This window comes from Vigna umbellata, chromosome 6 (assembly GCF_029865625.1).
Source record: "Vigna umbellata cultivar VRB3 chromosome 6, Vumbellata_1.0, whole genome shotgun sequence".
NCBI classification, from domain to species: Eukaryota; Viridiplantae; Streptophyta; class Magnoliopsida; order Fabales; family Fabaceae; genus Vigna; species Vigna umbellata.
The window spans coordinates 11,562,349-11,581,926 of record NC_142170.1 but is presented as its reverse complement, the minus strand read 5'-3'; the positions used below and the strand labels follow the sequence as shown (position 1 = coordinate 11,581,926).

The 19,578-nt window shown below is 33.9% G+C and overlaps 1 protein-coding gene across 1 annotated transcript; it reads right to left on the bottom strand.

Annotated features, from left to right (window-relative positions):
• Positions 1 to 9,714: 9,714 nt before the first annotated feature.
• Positions 9,715 to 13,063, bottom strand: LOC124839788 (auxin response factor 18-like). The gene is made up of 4 exons (XM_047315717.2): positions 11,667 to 13,063; positions 10,211 to 11,091; positions 10,069 to 10,134; positions 9,715 to 9,977 (listed from the first exon to the last, which is right to left on the bottom strand). Exons 1-4 carry the CDS (start codon positions 12,717 to 12,719, stop codon positions 9,893 to 9,895), a joined length of 2,085 nt encoding a protein of 694 aa, XP_047171673.1. The 5' UTR covers positions 12,720 to 13,063; the 3' UTR covers positions 9,715 to 9,892.
• Between the last annotated feature and the right edge of the window lie 6,515 nt (positions 13,064 to 19,578).

Sequence of the window (19,578 nt, the reverse complement as noted above, 5' to 3'; positions counted from 1 at the left end):
TATCATTTTTTATGTGCACAATAAAGAAGGTAAGCAAAAATGATCACACTACAATTGTGGAAAACATTTTTTATTTTCATATTGTTTATTGAAGTAACCTAGTTTTTATATAAACAACCAAACTCCAGCTCAAGTTTAAGTTAAATACAAGACACATGTTATCGGATATACAGGTATTATTTTTATTATGTAGAGGTCGTTAATTTTTTTGCTTAAACAAATTTTCCCAACAAATATGTTAATAAAAGACTCGTATTTTAAGGATCAACGTAAGTTCTTTGAAAACTAAAATGCTTCATACGGAATTATGGATGGTTATTGCCTTCGTAAGTGTTCACAAGGCACAATAATAACACAAAATAACCTCATACGAAATTAAATTAAGATTATTTGTCCGAAGAAAAAGGGTATAGCATGCACTAGGAGATTATCAAATTTTGAGCGATCGATAAGAGAAGGTTCTGAAGCAAATGAAATAAAGAGAGAAGAAAACTAAAGGTTGTCGTTGTGAGGAAGTAATATAATCAGTGTTTCAGGAAAAATGATACGTGGAGAAGTAATGTAATCAGTGTTTATTATGGAGGAAGTAATATTATTAATGTTGAAAGAAGGTTCAGAAGATTCTTATAGATAAATGGTATGGGATTCATGATGCCATGGGGCTCCAAACTATGCTACATACTCAATATTAATTAATCATTCATCTCAACTTAGAAAAAAAGCTATCTGCAAGATTTTGGTAAAATTATTTTATTTGTATCAAGATATTTTTGTTTATAGTTTTGACTTAAATAAATTACTTATGTTGACATTTCAAAATGATTTACTTAAGTTCAACTTATATTTTACCATCTTAATCCTTAAAATAAGAATAACAAATCTGAATAATTAAACTCTATTAATGATTATAATGTATTGAAAGTGAAGAGGTGAAGAGAAGGCGACGTATTCTAAATTATCGGCTCCAAATGAATGCATAAAATGTGTTTTAAGGTGTACCATGCAGCACAAATATCTTGATACCATCATAATTAATCTGCTTTACTGTGATGAATTTCACTTTTAATTTCTCTTTTTTGCTGGAGAAGGTTAAATTAATGTTAGTGTCATTCAAGTCCTTAAAGACATCAAATGTTGTCCATGCTTTAGCTTTTATAGAGGAATTTTGAACAAAATTTACAAGAAGTAGTTTCAAAACATGCAATCTCTTTATTTTTAGATTACTCTCTAACCCCTCATTCATTATCTCCTTTTAAAGGATGATCTTAGCTAAAGATTGTTTTCTTTTATTTTTCATATAATAACACAAAACACTACGGGAAAAGTGTGCGAGTATTTATGCAAAAAAAAATAATAATGTGATGTTCAATGGTTCCGGAAAAGTGAAATTTTCAAGTATAGATCTTGGTAAACTGAATTAGTTTCAATTTTAAAAGAAATACCAATATCATACCAGAATGTATAAAGATTTGGGCCTACGTGATAACACTTCGGGTGTTACTCCCTCCACCACCACCACTTCTCCCTCCACCTCCCCACAAATTTTGTAATGACAAAATTGTCCTTTTAAATTTTAACTTTTTTACTTTTTTACTTTTAATTACCAAATCCTACATACATCACTTTTACTCTCTCGATCATAGCCCCACCCCCCAAGCTTTCTCTTACTCTCTCTCTTGAGATCCGCCTCTTCTTCTCACCTCTGTCACACTCTTTTCTCTTGCTCAGATTTCTCATCCAAACTCTACCTTTGCTCTCTGTGGTGGTGTGGTGCTCTCTCTCCGTGGTGGTGCGGTGCGGTGGTGTGATGCTCATATCTATTATTAGTTTTTCGTTTCATGCAGAGCCACGAAACAGCAGGCATGTGTGGAGGAGAACTTGTACAAGGTACTGAGTTTGAGTCCCATGAGTGCAACCACAGATGACATAAAGAAAGCGTACAGATCAATGGCTCTTCAGTACCACCCCGACGTGTGCCATGACAGTTCCAAGAAAGAAGAGTTGACGAGGATGTTTGTGCAGCTCAACACCGCCTACACCACCTTGTCCAACCCACAACTTCGAGCGGATTATGATTATGAGTTGGGTTTGAGAAGCAAGAAAAGTGTGGGTGATGAGAGTTGGAGATGTAGGTGGCACAAAGGGACGAATCCTGGGGCTCTAGAGTCAGAGCACGAAACATGAATTGAAATCAAACATCTCAATGAACCACTTCAAAAACTCAGATAGTTTTGGACTAGCTTGTGTTTTTATTTCGATGAATATCTGTAATATGTAGTTCAGTTTTTCAATACTACAAATTACGCAGGATTAGTTCAACTGCAGTGGTTGATGTATGTATAATAATTTCTCTATAGTAATTCCATTTTTCTCGCTACTTCCTCGTATTATTTTTTGTGAAGAAAAGTTTAGGATACAGTGTGTGTGTGTGTGTGTGTATATATATATATATATATATATATATATATATATATATATCGTTCACTAATAAATATTCAAAGCTATTCACACCAGTGTAAAACTAAGTTTCCACAACGTACAACTTATTATAGACTCAGAAAAATTTAAAATAGAATGATTATACGGTGACATTATGTAAATAAGTAGAACTTTTTTATGTAAGAATAACACTTAATGTTATTATATTTGTGAAAATTTTTAATAAATTACTAGTTTTGTTTTTAGGATGGGTGAAATTCACACATGCAGTCAGAAGGTGTAGAGGAGTATATTCACGAAGTGGGTTTGGATTAGATTTGAAAAAGTATAATTCAAAAGAATTAATTTTATTGATCGGAGTTGTCCAAAAATTTACACCATCTAAATCAAATTATCAAATGAGATATGAGATGCTTTACATCAGAAAAATGGATCCCAATCATACCATACAAATATATATAGGATATTGTTCTTAATCTTGTGGTGTGTGTTGGTCATCGATCAGGTATAGCAAACTCCCTGAAACATTTTTATTTGCGACATTCCATCCATATAGAAATCAAGCATATATAATCAACTCTATCCATCAAATCATGAAGTCAATTTTCTCTCTTCTTCTGCAACTATTGAGCGCATGTATATCATTACGAATATATTAATATTCCCACAAATTAAGATATAGACACATAACACATTTTATATTTCCTTTTCCTTTCATACATCAACATATAAAACACGAAATAATAGAAGATAACCAAGCAGAGCTATGGAAGACACATCTGCATACTCCCTGCTCAGAAACTTTCTAATGAGCACTTTGAATTAATTCCTACCCTTTGGATTTCAACGGTTGAATTGAAGCTATAGTTATTTAATTTCTTCATAATACTCCTTCACCATTTGCACCAAAAGTTGAAACAACATCAGCCACTGTTGGAAATATGTTATTTTCTCCAATGACATTCGTTAACTTAGATGCACGGAGTTTCTCTATCACAATTGGTCCTGGGTTTGCCATGATAAGCTCAAAATTAACATAATAGAATAAACTAATAAAAACAAAATCTTAAAAATCTTAAATTAACGTATTAAACGGATATGAGCATCTGTTAATGGATGTCAACATCCGTTTAAGGTGAAACGGATGTCGACATCCGTTTCCCCTTAAACGAATCCGTTGACGGATGCCCATATTCGTTTAATGGTTTCCACGTTAATTTAGGGTTCTTACCTCGCCGCTTTTTCACAGTGCTTTCAGTAAGTTTTCCAAAGCGTTGATGGAGTCCACCACCACCTTCAACCAATCCCGAGACTGAATTTTGCCACTGCTACAACAATTCCTTCAACCACATGCAACCTCTCACTCACCACACTCTCACACCACAACAATGAAAGAAAGAGAGGAGAAAGAATTCCCAAAATGAATAGGTTGTGTATCGCTGCATGCGTTCAGAGGATTGGAGTGGTTAAAAATTATAAAATTTTAACCCTAAAAATAAAGTTTTACTGAAGGATAAAATAGGAATAAAGAGATGGAGTGAGGGGTAGAAGAGAAAGGGGGAGGTGGAGGGAGCAAGGAGTGGTGGTGGAGGAAGCAACACCCTAACACTTCTCAAGTCCAGGCTCAAGGCCCACCACATCTTCAATCTTATTGCAACTCCAAATAATTACATTCTTTTATCTTAAACCACTTTTATGCCTATTTAGTGTAAAATTTATATAATTAATCAATTAAGAATCTATTCATGTTATGGATTTTAAATATACGTTGATAAAGTCATCAACAAACACACTGCTAAAAAAATTAGTTTAGGTGTAACTGTCTTAAGCAAGTGTATATACTTGAAAATAATGAAAATTATGTATAAAATTAATCTCCTTTGGGTTGAATATACACACAGGATCCTCTATTTATAATATGAGTTAAGTTCAAAACATAAATAAAAAATAATATTAAACTAACTAAAGATAAAAGATAAATATAAAATAAAGATAATATATCTAATAAAGTTTAAATCAATCTTATATTGTAAATTTACAACACAAATGTTATACTAATTTACATACTTTATTTTATTATATTTAAATAAGTTTATTCTAAGCATAATTGTCATTATAAAGATTTTATTAAAAAGAAAAAAAAATGAAAGAAAAACATAGAGATCACATCTCATGATAAAATTACATTATATATTGTAAAACAATACTTATTATGAAAAAAAATACATAATTTGTTTCACGAAGATTATTTCATACTTTGAACTTCATCCACTAAGAAAAAAAACCTTTAAAAACTTATCATTAGTCAATCTGTTCACGTTCCAAAAAATGTTTTTAATTTTTAGAAGTTTTTGCTTTTAAGAATTTAGTTTTAACTTTCTTTGGTCTACCTTTACTAAGTTTTCTTATAGTTTGAAGTGACTCATCATTCTCTTCAATATTAAAATATTTTCTCTCATTAAGTATATTAGCCCATTTAGAAGTTGTTTTTAATTCCTCTATAATTGCTGAATTACTATGAAATGAATCTAATTATTTTAAACCTTGTAATCTATTTACAATAATAGTGACATTCTCTAAAGAAGGTATATATCTAGATCCTTAACAAGAAAATATTCATTCACAACACAAATATTATTATGGTTAACCATCATTGACTCACACTAAATAACAAGTTGCACTATAAAAGACTAAATCACAAACTCCACCATAGAGTTGATTATAGGTTTCATCACAGGTTCTACCACTTGAACTAACCATCTTATGCATAAAACACATTTGGACGATAATGTTATATTTTTGTGCCATGAAGTTTCTTTCCACTAGAAATAACATCAACATAGTGTTGTGTAATCATCTATAATTAAATAGATCTTGACTAATTATTTTACTGAGAAATTTTTTCATACATGATAAATTATATACACGACATCTTATTATTAACTATAAAATTGTTTACAATCTCAATAATTTATGTTTTCTCGATAAATAGAGTTTTATTCAATTTAGAAGTTGTATGTAACTTGAAAAGAAAAATCAAGAAGAAACTTACAATTCATAATAATTTATGGTTGAATGGTAGGATAAAAGTGTTTTAGAAAATGAACAATAGTCTATTTTTGTGAGTAATCATTATCATTCTGCTTTGAATAGCATAGCAAGATTAAAATGTCCAATGGTTCATGCAGAAATCCAAAAGGGTGAGTTTTGAAAAGGTGAGGAATGTTATTATGGGGATCTTTGACGTTTCTGCTGCTCATCCCATCACCTTTGACTATCACAACTAAGTTACACATTTTCTGTTGCCAAATGGAATCATTGCCATGCATCATGATGGATGCATCTGTCACACATTTCATTAACCAAATGGAATAAAAATAATAATAATAATAACTATAAGACCTAACAATCTCTTAAGTTACATAAAATATATAAATTGATTTGATTTTGTAAACAGAACCTTTATGTATGAAAAAGCCCGAATTGTTAACTTGTTCATGTAGTGGTGGGCGCATGAACAACAGTAATAAATATGCTTATAAGAAAGAAAGATTTTGGTGTTCTGTAATACAAAAAGTTCTTTCTTTCTATTATGTAATGTTTGCCACCACATTTATGAGTTATTACTTTTCCACATTTTAATTACATTTTCAATGTCATATACGAGATCGTTCAAACTAAATCATTATTATATAAGATCGTTTTAACAACATCATTATGAGAGTTTTACTTTTATTTTTTATTATATAATTTATGGGTTACTATAGTATATGATAAATTTGAATATTTTTATTCAGTATTTGTTAAAAAAAAATAATTTGTTCAACACTTCAAGTTTTATACTTTCAACTGAGTCTTGTTTAACTTTTTTTGTTTAACCTTTTTATTAATTGGATCACTTGTTATTTTATTTTATCATTTTGTTAACTTGTTGCCTATAAAAAATTTGTGAGTAATTTAAATGATATCAATATTAATGGAAAATGATAAATAACTTTTATTTTTCAATTGAAAATTATAATATTTTACTACAATCATGATATAATTTTATATTGGATTAAATATATTTTTCATTCTCAAACAATTGACGAAAATTATAATCTATCTATCTATGTTTCAAAGTATGTATCTATTTCATCTAAAGAAATGTAAAATGTTAAACAACAAAAACTTAATCAAAAGATATGGAAGTTTTAGAAATTCAATAGACAAAAAAACTTAATAAAAATTCAATTAAAAACATTTAATTTTATCACAAATGTAAAACTTAATTAAACTATAATTCATTCGATCGTATATCATTAACCAAAACATAGTAGAACCTTAAGAATCCAATGGAATTCGTTATAAAAGTAAGTGAGTGTGTTGGAGTAGATAACTAGAAAACTTACAATTGTAAATGAAATGAATTTGATTTTGAAGATTTGAAAGGAGAGAAGAGAGGTAGAATAGGAAAAGTTGGTGAAAATGGAGAAAGTAAAAGGCTCGAGCATCAAAGCGGTGACACTAACACGTGAATCCGTGTATCCTACTCCCACGTGTGACGATGGCTTAGGGATGACTAAAACACTGAGGTTAAGGTGGTTTTCTCGGGATTGCGATGGACTGTCTCTCTTCACAATTCGATGTCTCACCCACAAATAGGATTCATTCATTTCAATTCAATTTAATTTAATGCATTTCACTCCATACAATACAATAACATCATTTGGACCAAATCCAACTTACTTTTCTTTAATATCGAGGATTTGTTCACTTGAATAATATTATATTTTATTTATTTGAATGAATTTGAGAAAAAAATGATAGAATGAATTTGAGAGGATTTGAAGATAAAATTTTTATTGTTTATTTGAGTGGATTTGAAAGCAAATAAGAGTGGATTTGGAAGTAATTTTTTTTGCCTTTCAGATCCCCATCTCTGTTTCGGGTGTTCACTGCCACCAAAGTATTTCATCCTTTTTTGAGTTGTGCTATCTTTCAAATACTTATATTGACAAACTTATCTATGTTGTGTTTGTTTTCATATGTTAGACATTTTGCGTGTATGTATGAAAACGAATTTTCATCTCTTCTTGTGTTTATTTATGGGCATATGAATTTGAAAGAATTTATTGGCATAAGAGAGGAAAAAAGTTATCCACGCATCTTGTAAAGACTGAGAGAATGTGAGAAAAGTTTAATACAAGATTCTAAAGTCATTATCTAAAGTTTTAAAGTTAAGATAACCTCAATTTCTTTTAAAGAGTAGATTATTTTTTATAATATCGTGTCTGTGAATTCTTTATGGAAAACTCAAATCTCTTTATTTATCATTTATCAAATGTCATTTTCTAAAGTTGAATGGATAGAAGTCATACATGGCTTCATGTATTGTTTCTCACTGTTTCAAGTTTACTTACTGTTTGAAAAGTATATTCAGTTGAGGTATGGTTGATTATAATATATATTTTTACCCTTGATTTATTTAAGAGAATTTAAAGAAAATATTTATATTTTTTGTTTCGGTTTGAGGGATCGAGGTTGACAATCTTTTAAGTTTTGTTATTCCAATTTCTTGCACTCGTCACTTTTTATTATTCATTCTATTCGGTCGTAAAGTTATTTATAGAAGATATTCTGATATCAAAAACATCAAAGATTCGACAATTTTAACAATAAATTTGTATTAAATGTCATCACCTGACTATAATACTTCAAACTTGTATTTATAAATTTTAGAATAGACTTCAAACTAATGTGAACATAAATATGATCTAATTAGTAATAATTCGTATTTTAACTTAAATCATCATTAATTATAATTATTGTTTAAAACTAACGATTGATATTGTTCGACCGATTGTCATAACATACAATACACTTTCTATTTTTAATTTCATGAAAGTGAATTTTGGTTAATATAAAATTTAAACAATAAATTTGTTCATCTCACTTTTAAAGGTTAAACAATTTCAATCCATCGTATTCAAATGTTAACAAATGATTAACATTTACTTTGTTTTTATTATTATGTTAATAAATAATCAGAAATAGCATTAAAAGAATAAACTTATTTCAATTAATTTAAATAACTTCATTTTTGTTATTTTTTTTCTCATGTTCCCTCCCATTCCATACAAAGGTAAGAAAGTCAAAACTTAAACTTCAAGTCAACATAAAAAACCAAAATTCTTAAACCTTGTGATAGTAGCGAGTACCAGAGCTTCGATAACACGTTTAATCTGTCATTTTCACTACCTGTCATTCAAAGAAAGGGAAAGTTTGATTCCGAAAGAAATAGTCAGCAAAAAAAACCTTAAAAAAATTAATAGCTTATAAAATCGTAAAAGTTCTGTAACATTATGGAAGTTAAATGCTTCAAAAATTTAATTAGGACTGTGTTTAAAAATTAAATATATGATTGATTTTTGGGGTTTCCTTCGGGTGAGATATAGTATCTTAAACTAATCTCATAAATGCTTCTATGATTCGAAACATATTTTTGTTCATTCATTTTAACTTTCTTTCAAGAGTTTGAACAAGAAAAGCACTATGCAATAAGGAATATTCTTCTTAAATTATTAATCTTTTGCCGATAAATTTCAGTGTTTGATTGAGATATTATTGAAAACAACAACCAAATATAAATGGGAATGAAAAAAAAAAGAAAAAAAGGAGAGAATATGAAAGCCTCAGTTTGTGTGTTGGTGGGACACTACTTAACTAGATTTTTTGGAGTCTCTTCTTTAAATTTAATGTTTATATAGTAATACGTGATTAGACTGAATTAAATTATTCTCATCTCAAACTTCAACTCAGCTCCATTCTCAACCTCAAAATCATCAAAAATCAACTTTCTACAAAACTGCATTAGATTTTAATAGAATACAATCACTCATGATTATCCCTTCTACACACAAACACATTTATTAATTTGTATATTATGATTATCTCTTACACCACTAATTATCATGGTTATCCCTTCTGCTCCTAATTCAATGAAAATGGATCACCAAATTCACATATAACATTCATTAGACCCCACAAAAGTTCACAACAAAAAGAAAAGTTTTACAATTCATTCAGTTTATTATTTTGATAAATCTCACTCAGAGTAATGTATTTTAAACCAAAATTAACTGAAACATACATTATGAAAATTAATTCTACCATAATCTAACACTGAATACAGCATGGCTTGAACTTAACACCACAGCAAACCGTACTGAGAAAAATAGAAGAAGCAGTGACATGTAGACACTGCAACAGTAAAAAGAAGAGCAAACACTGTGATGGAAACAAAATCTACGTTAATTAATTAATTAATTAATATTAGAATAACAATAGTCCATCATACAACAAAAAAAATTGTTGTCTACAGTCGGAGGAAACAAAGACGGCAACATCGATTGTTTGTGTATTTTGTTGATATTCCAAATCCTTCAACTTCTGAGATGGAAAAAACACCTTTTTAAGCAAATATGCTCATAGGACCTGTCTTATTCGAAGTAGCATCCAATCCATGTTCAGCATTCCGAATTCCTGTGATCCAAACCCTGCATGTAAAAAAACAAACTTTCAAGTCACAAAGAGGAACCAACAACAGTTCAAGATGCACATATTCAAAAGCTATATTATTCTATACACCTTCTACTATCTTTGCTGCTTGAATCGCTTAGAATTGTCAATCTTTTAGCGGTCTTCGTGAACTCACTGCACAAAGCCAAAACCCTGAATAAAACATGAAGACTCTTAAAAAATTAGACATGAAGAAGAAATAGAATGATACCTGAATGGTTCTTCTCCAGTTTGTTTCAGAGCACCGGTTGCATCGCGGTAGAGAACATGACTCAACATCTCAGAGCGTTCTATTCCAAACATGGTGGCCAGTCTCATGTAAAGTTCCTCGTAAGAACCGAGACAGGACAAGTCAAGGGTCCGTCCCACATCTTCTGTTTCCATGAAAACCTTGCAATGACTGGTATCAGAACCGAGTTGCCAAGAGAACTCGGCGGTGGAAGATGATTTTCCTGGGGAAACTGAAGACTGGGAGTCACTGAGGAATCCCGTCTCCTTCTTCTCCTTGTTCTCATCATCTGTTGCGGTGCCATTCTGAGACAACACATCACTAGAAGATCTAGAAATTTGTTGCTCGGTGAGTATCGGTTGACCGAAAAGCAAAAATTGGTGTCTCTTCACTTGATCAGATTTCTCCAAACTCTTGCGTGGACTTCCCATGGTCAGCAAGCACGATAGACTTTCTTTACTCTTACCATGGTTGGTGATGTTGACATTAGAAATCCCATTTTGCAAATCAAGCTGGCGAACGTTGGTTGGAAGCAACCCCAACTGCAGCTTATTATGGTTAAGGTGGAGATCTGATAAAGATATTCCAATTTGAGCATGCCTGGCTCCCTGTATGCCTGCAGGAGCATTATCAGATAGACAACACATGGGGCTGCTAGTGCTAGGCCCAAAGGGGTTGCCTGAAAACGTTGGTATCGGAAATTGAACATCAAGGGGAAACTCTGGGTGTTGTGGAAACCTCAGCTTCTTCCTTGGTGGAGAGAACGGTGCCAGATGGATCACTGGTATGTTAGATACCAACTCAACCAACCATGGACTTACGCGCTTCACATTATGGAGCAAATCTGGTTCATCCCACGTAACCTGTATCAATATCACCACCGTAAGTCACGGTTGCCTCGTAAGCTTGTCCACAAGATTAAACTCGTCTCAACTTTTGTTTGAATACAATCAAGAACATCTCCCAATAAAAGAAAAAAGAAAAAAACTCGAATACCGTTCTAGAGGTATTTCTGGTGCTTTTCCATTATCCCAATTAGAAATTTACCTCAGAAGTCTATTTCTAACCTTTAACGCAGAGCTTTGGTACCCGAATAAACTGAACTTCTGATTGAAAAACAGTTATCGAACTGCGTATAAGTTTAATCCCGAAAACATGGCGTTTCAAAATAGAAGTATATGCATACAAATTGAAAAGGTAACAAACCAACCATAAAAGTCATGAATTGACAGATGCAGGTGAATCATTTTATTACAACAACCCCCAACCAATTCCAAAAGGAAAGAAAAAAGGTTCAAGGAATGGAAAACCCTGCTACAGATAAATTTAATACACGAATCTTGTTTTGCACACGTTAACAGAATCAAGAATCAAGGAACAAAAGGTAGAGAGTTAAGGCCCGTATGTCTGAATATGATGAAGAAAAGAAAAGGGGTACCTGAAGAAGCCTCCAAGGCGAATTGGGCCAGCGGATAGGATCAAGAACCTGAACAGAAGCTATGGTGCCCATGAACCAGCTTATCCTGGAAGAGTCCTCAGTCTCAAAGGGCATCTTAAACCTCAACCCAGAGCACCACTGAATCCTCATAGCACCCCTCACAGCAGAAGTCCTAATACAAAACTCAGGAGTGTTGGCTCGAGGATAATAAACAACCTCAAAGGTTTGGTTGTTAGCCGCCAAAGTAATAGCCTCCCTCACAGACTCACCACTCACTTTCGGCCTCCCACACCCATTCCTCACCACCTTGGTCTCCTCCCTCAAAAAAGCTGAAAAGGCCCCGTAAGGGCCAATCCCACCACCACCAGAACTCCACCCACACGGCGCCTCGGGACCACCAACACCCCCTCTCTTCGCCCTACGAATCCCAACGCAGAGATCCCCATTCTCTGCCCGCAGAAACACTATAGAATCCCCAGCAACCAGTTTCTTCTGGTTCACGAAACTGCTCCAGCCGGTGGTAAGTAAGTGCCGACGCGGCGTCCCTCGGTAAATGTGCCGGAACTTCCACACCTCGCCGTGCACGTCCTTCGCGATCACCGTCTGCACCGGCGGCTCCGCCGAGTAATCCAGCCGCGGGAAAATGGTCTCCGCGCAGTATCTCGGCACGGAGAATCCCCCACCATTGTTCGCGTCCGATTGAGTTAACGTCTTCGCGAACGACGCTGGCTTTTCAGAACCCTCCGGGCCGTTACCGTCAACCTTATCGCTGTCCTCGTGGTCAAGCTCGGTGTTTCTGAGAGGAACCAACCTTAACCTGGCGAAGACCTCGTCGGTTTCGGGGTCGGCGAGGAATTTAACAGCCGCCACGCGGCAGAGAACAAGCGGCGGGATCGGAATCCTGGAGGCTCCAAAATCAAGGTTGGACTGCGCGTGTTCCGCATGCCCCTGAGGAAAGTAGAATACCTTGGAGTTCACCGGCGGCATCTGAACCATGCCGCCGGCGCATGCGTGCCACAGCTGCGGATCCAAGCTCTTCTCGGTTTCCTTCATTGGGCCGCACACACCAAAACTGATTGAATTAAACACTCTCTGTATAGGTGCTGCTGATGTTTTATGTTTCTCTCTCTCTTTTTCTGTCAGTGAATGCAAAATCAAAAGGCCTAACTTTTTCCCTCACATACAAGACTTTTTCTTTTTCTTTTCCTCACTGAATTTTTTTCTTCTGCTTATTATTATCTGGGTTGGCTCAGATCTCAGGGAAACAAGCAAAATAAAAGACAATTTTTTTCTCTTACCCACGCACACTCTCTCTCTCTGGGGAGCCTATAAACTAAACAATTGCACAGAAGCAAGAAAGCCTATGCCTATTGCTGAGCCAGCCAAAGCATATTTATTTCATTATTATAATGGTAAATAAAAAAGTATTTTTTAATTTGAAGAAGAGGAATGGAATTGTTTAATAGTAAGGCCATAAATTATGGTGACATGACATGATGCAATAAAGATAGTTAGAGAGGTAATTAGCAGCAGCATCGCATTAATACTGTTAGTATTATTGTTTCTATTATGTGAGGGTATGGTGTCAGAATGAGGAGTTAAAGAGTTAAAAGAAAAGGATATGTGGTGAAGTTAAAATTACCTGGAAAGGTGACAGTGGTAATCACTGATTCATTATATTATTATTATGGCACTGTTAACTGCCAACTCAACTCAACATCCCTACTACTTCTGACTCTGTCTCTCTCTGCAATAAGTCCTAACCTGACAAGATAACGCATTTTTACATTTACTTTCTCTCTATACTAATGATAATAATACACAAAATAAATGTTATGTTAACCTCTCTCTTCTTTACTCTTTCTGCCTCTTCCTCTAACTAGATAACATCACCACCTTACCAAGTAACAAAAACAGAAAAAGTGAACTCAAAGACTCAGCCAGTGCTGTTCACGCGTACATGCCACGCGTTACTAGGCTAGTGAGGATCGTTGCCACGGAAGTGAGACCCGCGATTTTTTTGTCGGATCAGGTTAATGGAACACAAATACTTTTTATCTCTAAACAGCTTTCTTAACAATTAGTATTTATTGTTTTCTTTTATTTATTTTATCACGTAATACTACATTTCTTCCTTTCTTTGTTAGATGTCAAATAAGTAAAGTGTCTATTAATTATATTTGGTTGATCTCTGTGTCTAATCTACACTTTGCACTGCACACATAAAATGAAAAAAAGGTAAAATTTTAATGAAGGAAGAAACTAGAAAGTGAGATATGTGGGCCTCTTGCTCATGCGCATGAACTGCTGCATATTTCACCTGTCTGTTGTAATTGTAACAGTCACGAAGTGCAGTATTTTTTTTCTACTAAAAGCATGCACCGCACAAGCTTTTTAAGAGTTGGACCCTTTTCTGTGAACTTTTCCATGCTTTTATTAATCACCTCTGAATTTATGAAATTAACAAATAAGAAACAGTGAACAAACAAAAATACTGGTGAAGTGGTTCTGTGAGATGTTTAATGAAAAGGTGAATAAGGAGAGAATATAAGTTGCATTGAAAAGGACATCGATCACAGAAAGGAAGATGGAGATGGTCACATGGTGAAGGGTAGGTTGTGTCCACTGATGAGTGATTGTGTTAATAAAACGCCACTTTCATATGCCAAGATATATATGGCTCTCGAAAACCTCGTTTGATTATGAATTATGACAAAGAAGGAGGACACGGAAAGTTGTTCTTGTTCTTTTCTTGCCGACTGCAAGACACCCCATTTCTTTATGCCCTTTTGACTTTATGCAGAAATTAATTAACAGACAAATCTTAATGATAATAAAAGTACCTATAACTTACATGCAAATGCAATAACCCTACAAATTAAATTCTTCCTTACGTGTATATACCTCACAGAAAACTCATACTCCATTTTCCCTTTTCCCATCTGAACTGCAAGAAAATGCACGTACATACACATCAACATTAACATTAATATTGGATGGTGATGAGATATCAAATCAATGAAAGTTGAACTGAATGGAAAAAATGTAAGGAAAAAGAAAAAGGCTGAAAGAGAGAAAAATGAGTTATAACTAGGCAGATGGCGACAAAAACAATAGGTACAACAACAAGAGAAAGCACCAGCATGTACGATACATAGCATAATTCAGGAAGTATTGTAAGGGCATATGCATATAGTGATAGTCAAAATAGGGTAGATTATCCTGTAAGAGTTAAAAGGAATAACTTTCCATGCTGCTGAGGAAAAAGCTTAGGAATTAATCAGACCAACTTGGCTTACTCCAAACAAGTCCTTTAGGTGAACCGACAACGTCGCCAATACCAGACTCGATGTAACATCAATAATCCATTAATCTATTCTGCTCAATCAGGGTTAGTTGTTATAAATAAGAGTGCTAAATGTCATTTAAACAAGTTTAATACACAGCTTTTGTAGTTATGTAATGAGAAAGAACAATAACAACAAGATGGGGGATAATTATGAGGAAAAAAGGATGATAAATCAGCCAAAAAAAAAGATGTGGTTCGGAAAAGAATAGGATTGGTTGGTTAAGAATCAACATTGATACCGACACACAACGTCGAGACAATTAAGACAAGAAGATGAAGTGATAGACGCATGGAAGAAACCATCCATGTATAGAGAAATGTTGGGATAATAATTTTAAGAATTGAATTTTGTAGTTAGCCCTCAGGCCCCTCAATCAATATCTCATTCTTATCTTCTGCTCAAAGGCCATAACTTAACATTTGTCCCTTTTTTGCCGTCCCACACTCACTCCATTAATCTACAACATCTATTATAGTATGTACCCAAGAATCCCATTTATTAATAATATTCACCCATTCTGAGTGCTCTTTTTTTCTCTTTAGAAAAATTGTCCAAGAGGGTGTTAGGTTAGGTTATGGGTAATTGAGGTGCTCCACCAAAACTGAAATATTCACATGCGTAGTCTGAACTGAACGGGTAAAAGAATGCAATGTTGTTAACTGAAACAGTGAATGGTGAATAGTTGAAGAGAAGGAGACCCAGTAGGTGGGGCAGAAGCACATATAGGGTCCCAAGAAATTGACAAATGAGCATAAATTTGGGCACAGTGTTGTTTGTGAGTGTGGAAATGAATATGACAGGATGAGAAAAAAATTAAAGAAAGTAAAGCAAGGCAGAGCCAAAAAAGGGTGTCGCTGTCTTCTACTCTGATGTGTTCTCAGTCTGACAACGATAATTCAAGATAAAAGGCTTTGAGTGCATCCATTTATCTATCTCTTCCTATGCTAATGCCAATGCCAATACTCTTCTCCACGTTTATCTCCATTGTCAACTCCACACTATTTACCATGGACCACTTCTTCATCACCAACTCTTTCTTTCTTCTTTTCTCTTTCCTTTTCACTCTCACATATACACCATTCAACAAAGGTACTTAGGTGCTACACTATCATTACTCATGTACTTAGTTTATTTTGTTTTTCCTTCTGTACTCTTCTCTCTACCAAAAACACCAGCTTAAAAGGGGGAAAAGAAAAATTACTTCTAGAAATAATGATTAGTAAAAAAGTGAAAGTCACTAATTAGTATATATATATATATGAGTATATATTTATTATATTGAAAATGAAAGAAAAAAATGTTTGGGATGGAGCATAGTAAGTAACAGTGAAGAGACAAGAAGAAACAGGATTAGGAAATAGATGGACACGTGTGAGAATCATAGATGGGTTATAGCTGTTCCTCGTTGGCAGCGACATTGATGAAGGGACGTAGGGAGAGGGACTCAGGAGCATGGTGATGAATGATGACGTGGATGCAGTCTCTCTCAGGAATCTCTGTCGTTGTGTTCTCTGTGTCACGGGAGAAGGGAGAGAGAGAAAAAAAAAAGGAAAGAAAGATCTCATTTTTTTCACACTTCAACCAAATGCATCATCGCATTCCACAACAAGATAATAATACAACCCTCTCACTTTCTCAAGTCAAGACAACCAAACTTTAAACATAATGGGGTCTCAGTTAAACCCTTTATTTTTTTCAAAGCTGTACAAAAAATTACATCACTATAATAAATTTGTTAACTTTATAGCAATTATTTAAAAATTATATAACAGAAATTAAAAAAAATTATATTTTTATTGAAAGGGTGGTCACTAAAGTGTAAATCTGAAAGTCTAGAGATTTTATATAAACCGGGTGGATGGATGGTGGATTTGATGAGTTGCAGATGAAGGAAAGAAGTTACAGAGAAAGGTGTTGTTGAAATTGAAAGTATGATAAGAAGGAATGAAAGAAGAAGGAATCAAACGGTGATGGTTGGTCTTAATATCTCATGATTCATCAAGTGGAGGATGAAGGAAGAAGAAGGTAGATTGCATGCATGATTGATTGCATCACCTTTCTTTGCCCAAAAATGCCACTACTCTCTGTTCTTATTTCTGCACCAAACTGAGCCTTAGAGTTAAATTTAATCAATGTCTGTGCTACTCTTACTGACACTGCCCTTTGCCCCCACCACTTGGCACGTGTCTTTTGTCGCGTGTGCGAGAGAGACACACACTTACCCTGTCTTACACACATGCACACACTTTCCTTTCGTTCTCAAGAGAGTTAGAATGTCGGATCAGGAACCATCCCACTTGGTTTAGCCATGGCACATAACCTTATTTTAATTTCACCAACCTATCTCTCAAACCATGCTTCATTTTTTATGTCAGTCATGCATACCAAAACAGCAGCTACCACATCCCATTCAACCATTTTTTTAAGTTTTGTAACTTCTGTTAATACGTCTTTGATATTGGTAAAGAGAAGAAACACAGAATGAACAAATGATGTATAGCAAGTAGTAGTCTCGGCCAACACTTTAATTTTATTAATTGTTCTGAACCAAACAAGAAAACGACATCATCAATACAAAAATTAATGTTATGAGCCCCTTTGGAATGGAGCAACTGCATCATGTACATTGCAACAACGTAGACACTATTCATTGGTTTGAATTGAATAGAATTAGCAGCAGAAAAAAGTGAGACACCAAATAACCACAATTTAATGTTGGCATCGCTTGGTTCTTGATTATTCCCTTATGAGGAGAAAGATGACACGCACATTGAAAAGTAATTGGTGGAATGGTGGTGTCTAAGAAGAAAGTGTTATGGTACAAAGTATGGAGTGGATTAATGCATTTCATGTGGTTTGATTTCAGTTGGAGAAAGTGTAGTTAAATCTAGGTTGTTAGGGCACAACATATTATTAAGTGTATTAAAGTGTAGAGTTAGCTTTGTACTTGGTTGGTAATTAGGTATTAGGGAGTGGGGATGAAATGGGATAATTGACAAAAACACGTACACACACGAACTCACTCAGTCCTTAATTAAGACTAGGTAGGACCATTATTATTCATGTCCATTAACTATTTCAAATGGAGCATGTACCAACACGGCAGCACCAGCGTATTAACTTTGCCCTAGTATTCTATTTCTTACTCTTGAATCATTATTACCAGACCATACTTTCACTTTCTCCAATTTTAATTACTCTTCCTTCCCTTTATTTCAAGTGAAACAATTAAGAATGTGTTTTCAAATATCAAGGAGAGAAATTTACTGTTTCAATTAATAATGATAGACAACACTTTGTGATAATAACAAGCTAGATTCAATTTTTATATCTAGTTCAGTGAAAAGGAACAGCATAACAACTCCTTAATATAAACAACATACGAAAGGAGGATGTTACAACAATTTGTGAAAAACAGAAAATGTCATTCTCAAACTAATTTCTTTTTGGCTTGATGTAGTCTTTTCATAGTAATCGGGTGATACATTAATCCTTCATTAAGTTATTTAAAGCTATTTAAATGGAGCTCATTCGTAAAGAGGGTCTGCAGCTATTTAAATCCCACCACCACAACCAAACAAAAAATAATACTAAGATGTTGTTATTTTTGAGTGTGGCTGCAGAGATCTTTTTTTGGTCTTTTGGGTTTTAGGGGTCCTAGACTCGTCGTTTGGATGTAACGTTGATGAATAAAAAAACATGTTTTAATATATGGGCTTTCTCTGAAATAGTAAAAGCCCGTGTGATCCATAAGACAAGTGTATTATTGGGCCTCTAAAATAATTAAGGCCTATCTTTTACAATACATTATTGTATAAAAAATAGTTTGACTATTTTGTAAGGAAGTAAAACAGTAACATCACGAATGTTAGACCAATAAAGTTGAAGATTTGGAGAAAATAGGTATGATTATGATTTTTTTTAGATGAAATGATATCATTTAGCATTATCAAATTAAAAATTCATCCGAATATAGGTCTGAACTTAGTTACTTCATTCAATGTAAGGTTATACATGAACGGTCAACCAAGGAAAAGGGGTTCAATAAAAAAATAGAGGAAACTTAAATGGATTCTACATAAAAGTTTAGATCATAATCAAATGTAAATTTCAAAATGCACAGTAAAATCTTAATTAGGAAAAAAAAAGTATAAAACAATTAAGAACGATAATGACCCTTTAAAAAATTAGGCCAGCCCACACCGACCATTGGACTTTAGAATGGGCCAGCCCTTTGAACATTGCTGCTAGAAACAAATTCCACTAGCCTGTTATGAAGGGCAAGTGACCAAGCCATTTTGAAACTGACTGGAAAAGCATTAATCTAGTTTGGAAGTCTTCTGACATTAAAAAGCGACACATGTGCTTTCTTTAAAATGTTGTGCCATGTTATGAGGCATGTGGTATTATTGTCCTTGTCTCAGTTTAATCCTTGACTTTATGTTGTGGTAGCACATGCATCAGCAATGGCAAAGATTCTTGCACCTACTTTGTAACTCTTTACCCCACAGCCATGCATGGCATCCAGTTAGAAAATTGCTGGCTGCTTCATCAACCACCAC

What these genes read in the sequence shown, in the direction of transcription:
- LOC124839788 (XM_047315717.2), bottom strand. Translation starts at nt 12,719, where the DNA reads ATGAAGGAAACCGAGAAGAGCTTGGATCCGCAGCTGTGGCACGCATGC. An exon ending in ACTGGAGAAGAACCATTCAG is followed by an intron (nt 10,135 to 10,210) that starts GTATCATTCTAT and finishes GGCTTTGTGCAG; the next exon opens with TGAGTTCACGAAGACCGCTA. An exon ending in AGCAGCAAAGATAGTAGAAG is followed by an intron (nt 9,978 to 10,068) that starts GTGTATAGAATA and finishes TTTTACATGCAG; the next exon opens with GGTTTGGATCACAGGAATTC.